The sequence below is a fragment of the Salvelinus fontinalis genome, chromosome 5 (assembly GCF_029448725.1).
Source record: "Salvelinus fontinalis isolate EN_2023a chromosome 5, ASM2944872v1, whole genome shotgun sequence".
In the NCBI taxonomy this organism is placed as follows: Eukaryota; Metazoa; Chordata; class Actinopteri; order Salmoniformes; family Salmonidae; genus Salvelinus; species Salvelinus fontinalis.
The window spans coordinates 48323441-48332629 of NC_074669.1; the positions used below are offsets into that span (position 1 = coordinate 48323441).

The window sequence follows — 9189 nt, forward strand, 5'->3', positions numbered from 1 at the left end:
GTATACATTGATTGTCTTCGGGAAAGCAGTGAGTTGCTGCGCAACAGCTTTTTCAAAAAAAATTGAGAGGAATGGGATGTTCGATTATAGGCCGATAGTTTTTTATATTTTCTGGGTCAAGGTTTGGCTTTTTCAAGAGAGGCTTTATTACTGCCACTTTTAGTGAGTGGTACACAGAGTGTCTCCCTTGATCTTAGGTCCTGGCATTGTTTTGCAGACTCAGGACAACTAAGCTTTGGAGAAATACGCAGATTTAAAGAGGAGTCTGTAATTTGCTTTCTAATGATCAGGACCTGTGGCAGTGAGTAGGTCCGGAGACATGCTGGACAAAACCCACTGAGTCGATGATGGCTCCGAAAGCCTTTTGGAGTGGGTCTGTGGACTTTCCCATGAAATTTGCTATCGTAAATGTTAGCAACACCTCTGCCTTTTCGGCATGCGCGGGTGATATGGTCACTAGTGTAACCAGGAGGTGAGGCCTCATTTAACACAGTAAATTCATCATGCTTAAGCCATGTTTCATTCAGGGCAATCACATCAAGATTATGATCAGTGATTAGGTCATTGACTATAAATGCCTTGGAAATGAGGGATCTAACATTAAGTAGCCCTATTTTGAGATGTGAGATATCACAATCTCTTTCAATAATGACAGGAATGGAGGAGGTCTTTTTTTCAGTGAGATTGCTAAGGCAAACACCTCCATGTTTAGTTTTGCCCAACCTAGATCGAGGTACAGACACGGTCTCAATGGGGACAGCTGAGTTGACTACACTGACTGTGCTTATGGCAGACTCCGCTAAGCTGGCAGGGTGGCTAACAGCTTGCTGCCTGGCCTGTACCCTATCTCATTGTGGAACTAGAGTAGTTAGAGCCCTGTCTATGTTCATAGATAAGATGAGAGCACCTCTCAAGCTAGGATGGAGTTTGTCACTCCTCAGCAGGCCAGGCTTGGTCCTGTTTGTGGGTGAGACCCAGAAAGAGAGCCAATTATCTACAAATTCTATCTTTTGGGAGGGGCAGAAAACAGTTTTCAACCAGCGATTGAGTGTTGAGACTCTGCTATAGAGCTCATCACTCACCCTAACTGATCAAGTAGATAAATATGTGACATCATTCAGTGATAAAATGGAAATGGAATTGTTAGAATCTAGATGGGTGCTTTACAGTTCCAAGGCTTTACAGGAATCAGGGACCATATTCATAAAGGGCCTGATTTTAGTAAATGTACACCTTTTCCTTCGCACGCCTTTCCTACGCACTTCTCAGAAGTTGGTATTCAGACTTACCTGGTGTGTAACAGGCTTTGTAGGCTTGGTTCCCTTTTGTGCGCTGAATCAATTTGAATTCAACCGCTAAAAACACTCCCGCTGGCCAACAGATTTTCTCTTGGAGTTTTCATTCAATAGGGTTTTCAGTACGTTTATCTAAAGCCATCCCTTTAAATTTGGTGTACCTTTTTGATTAGAATTTTCTCGACAGACTCAGTAGAATGTATGGCGAGATCGGTTCAGAGTATTAGGGATCAATGAAAGAAAACCATGTAAATACACGCATATTCGTCTCCTTTTCAGCACCAATTGTTAGATGAAAGAAATACTCTGATCTTATATATCACTTAGGGTTAGGAAAGTATTTATGAATAATACAAAAAAAATGGTTTGGAGAGTCTTTTACGCACAAAATATATTGGTGAATCAAAACAGTTGTTTGATTCATCCTGAAAGTTGGCATATTCAATTGTTAAATCCCAGAAATTTTGGAAGGTTAGAAAAGTGTACAATTGGGGTTGAATAGTAGTCGTAAAAATCGACCCTAATAATCCTCACTAATCATGGAACTGTGATGAAGACGGTCCAGTCATCGTGAGCCAGGCTACAGGTTTTAACTGCTGGTCTGCGTTCCAGAATGATTCAAATAGGCTTCAGTTCCCAAATTATTGCACAACTTGTAATATGTTAGCTTAATATGATCCACTATTGCTAGCGATCCTCGGGAACAGCCACGCTAATGAGACACAGGAAAGATGGGTAAACTAACGATGTAATGGAATGATACAAAATGTAAGAAAACTAACACTAAAGTCAGTGGCCGTTATAAATGTATGCAGGTATAACTGATGGTGGCTACCGAAAGTAGCTAATATTTTACACAATACAAATTGTAAAAAATACAGTGAAAGGTATATTATAATTGAAACATTCTTGAAATCATAAATCAACTCAGTAGGTTTGGCACTATACTGTCATTTGCGCATGGCTACAGAAGCCGATAGCTGGGTCTCCAAATTTCATCCTAAGTTTAAGGCCAGCATTTCATCAACTTTACTGTGGAAAAGGTGATATGTTGATATGCTTCAGTTTGCTGCCATATGACTGGTTTTGCATTTTTTTCCAGCGTTCATAAGGTAAAATATATCTAAAACAATTGTCATTTATGTTTACAATCCACTTATCCAAATGGTTTACTCATTTACCTAGCTCTTATCAATAGCTCTTAACAATTTTTGAAAATTACAGTGCATGGACAATGGTGTTAATTCTTTCTGAAAAAATAAAGTAGATGTTCCACATGGAACTGACAGATTCCTCAACCTTATTCATAATTTCATCGCGCGTAAAGGTGGTGGAATTATGAGGGAGTAAAGGTCAGAATACAGTGTAGACACACCTCCGCCACACCATTTCTTTGATCTAAACCCCAAACGAATAACGGGTGAATAGCATGCTATTCTGATGCTAATCCTCATTTAAAGGTTGGACCACGCATAGAGAGGAAAGTGCATAAAAGGGAATTCTGTTCCATTTACACACGCTTAACTCTGGTCGGAATTCCCCCCAAAGCGTCTCAGACTAGGATCAGGTCTCCCCTGTCCATGTAATCTTATTCAAAAAGGCAAAACTGATCCTAGATCAGCAATCCTACCATAAGGCATTTCATTCCAGTGCTTGAATCACCTATTTGAGCCTAATGGTCTTGTCTCAACAATGTCAAGTTGTTTTGTCTAGTCAAAATTATGTTACCCAAGATCTGATTTGGTTGGTCTGATCTTAGTGCCATTGGGATTGTTCCTTCAAATATACTAGTTGAAGAAATGAAATTTGCTCGATTCATGACTTCCTGTACTTGGAACACTGTTCCAGATACTGTAGATAGACTTCTGCTGCTTTCTTGGCCTTTGTTTTGCAATGGCATTTTAGATGGCATTCTGTGTTGGCTCAAAGTCAACGAGGGGAATGGCAGAGGCAGGTGTATGGATCAGGGGCAGTCGTAATGTACCTCCTCTCCTCTGATAATAGACCAGCAGGCTATCTATAGGAGCAGAACAAACATCTTTGCCAAGGCATGCTTCCACAGACAGACAGACAGACAGACATACAGGTTCTTCGGATGGCTTGGCAGTGGCCATTTTGATTCGAAATTTTAAGCAGACTAATATGACAATAGCGGTTTCATATTTAGACATTCTCAAATTTGTAAGAGATTTTGTCACACCTCTGTCCACCATCAGTCACCACCTGTTCATTTTATGTTGAGTTGAAAGGCATTTTACTGGTCAAAGACTTGCAAAATGCAATTGAATCTTAATTTGAGAAAATGAACAATTTATTCTCATCCACCCATGAGTTTTTGTAATTGTGTCTATTTTTAGGGGAGCCATGGTGGTGACTGGGAATGTGACCGTGGACATGGACTTTGTGCGCACTGGGATGGAGGTGAGCTTTGAGACAGAGGCGTCTCTAGACTTTATCACCACAGTCCAGTTCTCGGAGTACCCTTTCCTGGTGTGCATGCAGATGGACAAGACCACCTTCCCCTTCAGGTAGGCAAGGGCTAAGACCAATTGCAGCCTAGTGAATTCTACATGGTATTTTCAGTGAATTATGAACGAGTTAATGGCTCATTATAATTATAATTCCGCTCAATTGACATTGTCCCTTATTGCAGTGAGTTCCTAACAAAATACGAGAGCCTGCCATCGGGGAAGAGCTACGTGTCACGCAGGGGCCACAAGCAGCTGTTGCCTGGCTCAGAGTTCCCTCTCCACCAGGAGAACTCCAACATGTGCAAGAGGGTGTTTGACTCAGACTGGTAGTCTTCTCCGGGCCAATCCATCGGTAAGGAGATGGACGATCTTTCGCAGAGTGTAGAGAGTTATGGGCAACAACCCTATTTTGTTATTACGTCACAGTGTAAACAGCGTGTTGTATGAGGCGGATAAATGGATGCTAGCTAGCTAAGATATGACCATTGTAAAATGTGTGCCTTTTTTGTTGATCTGATTGGAAAATGGGCACATTTTTTCATCGCTTACGTCAGAGTTCAGTTTACTGAAAAATTGCTAACTAGAGGCTAACTTGCTAGCTGTTTACTACTATTTATCTCCCTTTCGATCCCACAACAGAATGCGTTATTTACAGTGTGACAATAGTGGAATAAGGTTATTCTTTTAATGAGTCCTACTTGAAATTCTGTCTGGAGAGTTATTTATTATAATTTTTTTTAAAGCTATCCAGGAACACCTACGGTATCACACGACAGGCAAAAAACATGAAATTGAGTTTTTTATTATTATTATTATTTTTTACAACATAAACATGTTTACATTCTTAATTCAATGTTTTTATTTCAAATCAGGAATTTCTCTGGTGACTATGAATTTGTTTGCATATCTATTTATATGGGTAGATGAGTATCAAATACATTATGTGGTATATACCCAATATAGCTAAGTGATACACCATATTCACCTATGTAAATATGGTACATAGCTTTGGGTGATTTGATGCTATAGTTGAATTTACATAAATGCTCACATTACCCAGTTTCTAGTTTGTTTGTTTAATTGAATACATGGATGTGGTTTCCAAGGCTACAAAAATTGAATTACACTAAAGTCATTCCGTAACAATGTAGAATAATGTATACATTACTTGATTCACTCTGTAACAAGCTTGAAAGAGCTGTTACATGAGACCAGATAATGCAGGGTTAATTTATTGAATTCATTTCTATGATTTTAACTTCTGGATGTTAAACATGTATATCAATAGGAAAATGTATGATGAATTTATTTACATTTGTTATTAGGCACATTTACATAATTTGGTCCTGTATTCCTAAGAAATGTGACTTAATATTATAATTATTACATTAAACCTTTGATATTTTTTTGTACCATAGTTTGAGATCAGTTTGTTAGGTTTGTACTTGACCAACAACAAAGAGTGCACTGGAACCCCTATGCCCCATTGGCTTATAAGTGTATAAGAAATTGTACATACAGTATGCAGTGCTTTTCTGGCATTACACTATCATGTATGTGTACGATTATTTTCAATAAAGATTTGAAAAACTATTTCCATTCTGGTTGTCTTTTGACCTTTCCCACTAACATTACTGACCTGCACATGTGCCTACTTGGTTAAGCTATCAGAACACTGGCTTACCTGACATGTCTTTTAGATAATAGATTTTCTGTGTGGCTTGTTCAGGTTGACAATTTTAACGCATATCAATCATAGTAGAAAGTTATGGGAAGAAGTACAGTACATAAGGGATATTTTGTCATGATCGTTTGCAGACATGGACCAAGGTGCAGCGTACTTTGAGTTCCACATAATTTATTGAAGAAGTGAAACTTTAGACAAGACAATAAAGAATAAACGAACTGTGACGACAATGCAGTGCTAACAGGCAACTACACAGAAACAATATCCCATAACCCGCAGGTGGAAAAAATGATACTTAAGTATGATCCCCAATTAGAGACAACGAAAACCAGCTGCCTCTAATTGGGAATCATACAAATCACCAACATAGAAAAATAAACGTAGAACCCCACATAGAAAGAAGAAAGAAAGAAGACTCTGGCCTTGGAGCTGGACTGGACGCCGTGCTTAGACTGGGCATCGGCGCAGGGGAAGGCTCCAGCCATGGAGCTTGAGGTACCGGACCGTTGACCGTCGCAGGAGGTTCCGGACCGTTGACCGTCGCAGGAGGTTCCGGACCGTTGACCGTCGCAGGAGGTTCCGGACCGTTGACCGTCGCAGGAGGTTCCGGACCGTGGACCGTCGCAGGAGGTTCCGGACCGTGGACCGTCGCAGGAGTTTCCGGACCGTGGACCGTCGTTGGAGGTTCCGCACCGTGAAACGTCGCCGTAAGCTCTGGACCGGGAACTGTCGCCAGAAGCTCTGGACCGGGAACTGTGGCCGGAACCTCTGGACCGGGAACTGTTGCCGGAAGCTCTGGACCGGGAACTGTCGCCGGAAGGAAGCCCTGTGCGTGGGTCCGGCACTGGTGGTACCGGGCTGGTGACACGCACCTCAGAGCGAGCGTGAGGAGCAGGCACAGGACGTACTGGAATTTGGAGGCGCACTGGAGGCCTGATGCGTGGGGCCAATACAGGTGGCACCGGACTAGTGACACGCACTTCAGGGTGAGTGCAGGGAGGAGGCACAGGACGTACTGGACTGGGAAAGCGCACTTGAGGGAGAGTGCGAGGAGAAGGCACAGGACGTACCGGACTGGGGACACGCACTTGAGGGAGAGTGCGAGGAGCAGGCACAGGACGTACTGGGTTGTGAAGGTGCACTGGAGACCTGGTGCGTATAGCCGGCATCAATTGTTCCGGAACTTGTTGCCGGGCACAATATGACAACAGGCACTTCAAGTGCAGGGCGCGAAATTCAAAATATATTTTTTTGAAATATTTTACTTTCACACATTAACAAGTACAACACAGCATTTGAAAGACAAACATCTTGTGAATCCAGCCAACATGTCCGATTTTTTAAATGTTTTACAGCGAAAACACCACGTATATTTATGTTAGGTCACCACCAAGTACAAATAAGGACAGACATTTTTCACAGTACAGGTAGCATGCACAAAGCCAACCTAACTAACCAAGAACCAACCAAACTAACCAAGAAACAACTTCATCAGATGACAGTCTTATAACATGTTATTCAATAAATCTGTTTTGTTCGAAAAATGTGCATATTTGAGCTATAAATCAGTTTTACATTGCAGCTACCATCACAGCTATCGTCAGAAATGGCACCGAAGCAGCCAGAGTAATTACAGACACCAACGTCAAATACCTAAATACTCATCATAAAACATTTCTGAAAAATACATGGTGTACAGCAAATGAAAGACAGGCATCTTGTGATTCCAGCCAATATTTCCGATTTCTGAAGTGTTTTACAGCGAAAACACAATATAGCATTATATTAGCTTACCACAATAGCCAGAAACATAAGCCATTCCCCAGCAGCAAAAGTTAGCGATCGTAACAAACCAGCAAAAGATATATAATTTTTGACTAACCTTGATAAGCTTCATCAGATGACAGTCCTATAACATCAGGTTATACATACACTTATGTTTTGTTCGAAAATGTGCATATTTAGAGCTGAAATCAGTGGTTATACATTGTGCTAACGTAGCATCTTTTTCCCACAACGTCCGGATATTTTTCTGGCACTCACATATTCTGACCAAATAACTATTCACAAACATAACTAAAAAATACATGTTGTATAGGAAATGATAGATACACTAGTTCTTAATGCAATCGCCTTGTTAGAATTCTAAAAATAACTTCATTACGATATGCAGTTTACGTTATGGCGAGAGCGTGCCCAAAACCTGGCCGCAACCTACTAGTACAACATGTTCGACAGATATATGAAATAACATCATAAAATGGGTCCTACTTTTGATGATCTTTCATCAGAATGTTGTACAAGGGGTCCTTTGTCGGGAACAATCGTTGTTTGGATTTAGAATGTCATCTTCTCCAGTCAATTAGCACGGAAAGCTAGCAAAGTGGCGCTAAGCTCTCCTTCGTGAACAAACGCAGACAACGCAACACGCCTAACGTCACGAAAAAATTTAAATAATCTAATGAAACTATATTGAAAAAACATACTTTACGATGATATTGTCACATGTATCAAATAAAATCAAAGCCGGAGATATTAGTCGTCTATAACGACAACTGTACAGAAGGCAAAACCAGGTCCCTTCGCTCGCTCTCCAGGAAACAGGAAACTGGTGACACGTCATACAAAGAGCATTTATTCGAGCCCAGATCAAGTTATACACTCAATTTCTTCTCTCACTGCCTGTCGACATCTAGTGGAAGACGTATGACGTGCATGTATTCTAATAAATATCAAGGACCTTTATAGGCAGCCCCTAGAAGAGAGCATCGATTTCAGATTTTCCACTTCCTGTCAGGAAGTTTGCTGCAAAATGAGTTCTGTTTTACACACAGATATAATTCAAATGGTTTTAGAAACTAGAGAGTGTTTTCTATCCAATAGTAATAATAATATGCATATTGTACGAGCAAGAATTGAGTACGAGGCCGTTTGAAATGGGCACCTTTTATCCGGCTACTTAATACTGCCCCTGCAGCCCAAACAGGTTAACACACTTCTCAGGACGAGTACGGGGGGCTGACTCAGGTGGTACCAAACTGACAACACGTTCCTTAGGGCAAAATCCGTGCATCCTCCACCAACTCAACAACTCTCCCATTTCTCTCTCCTCCAAATTCTCCCTCTTCTCCCAGACTGGCTCTGGTTCACTCCTTAGCTCCGCCAACTGCTTCCATGGCAGGCTGTTGTCTCCTGACATTATTTTGTCCCAAGTCCAGGATGCTCTCTCCCTGATCTCCTCCAAAGACCAAGATGCCATCTCCTCCCGGGCACGCTGCTTGGTCCTTTGTTGATTGGATATTCTGTCACGATCGTTATAAGGAGTGGACCAAGGCGCAGCGTACTTGAGTTCCACATAATTTATTAAAGAAGTGAAACTTTAGAAAAGACAAAAGAATAAACTAACCGTGGCGGCAATGCAGTGCTAACAGGCAACTACACAGAAACAATATCCCATAACCCACAGGTGGAAAAAATGATACTTAAGTATGATCCCCAATTAGAGACAACGATAACCAGCTGGCTCTAATTGGGAATCATACAAATCACCAACATAGAAAAATAAACCTAGACCCCCACATAGAAAATATAAACTAGAACAACCCCTAGTCATGCCCTGACCTACTCTACCATAGAAAATAAATGCTCTCTATGGTCAGGACGTGACATATTTACAGATAGTGCCTTCAGAAAGTATTCATACCCCTTGATTTATTCCACATTTTGTTGCGTTACA

At 41.1% G+C, this 9189-nt stretch overlaps 1 protein-coding gene across 1 annotated transcript in view; it reads left to right on the top strand.

Annotated features, from left to right (window-relative positions):
- LOC129855743 (microsomal triglyceride transfer protein-like) overlaps positions 1 to 5359 on the top strand; it is a 44963-nt gene extending 39604 nt beyond the window's left edge. Inside the window, exons 16-17 of the mRNA XM_055923727.1 lie at positions 3653 to 3823; positions 3949 to 5359. Coding sequence (XP_055779702.1) covers positions 3653 to 3823; positions 3949 to 4096 — 319 coding nt within the window. The 3' untranslated portion in view covers positions 4097 to 5359. The remainder of the gene's footprint in view (positions 1 to 3652; positions 3824 to 3948) is intronic.
- The last annotated feature ends 3830 nt before the right edge of the window (positions 5360 to 9189 follow it).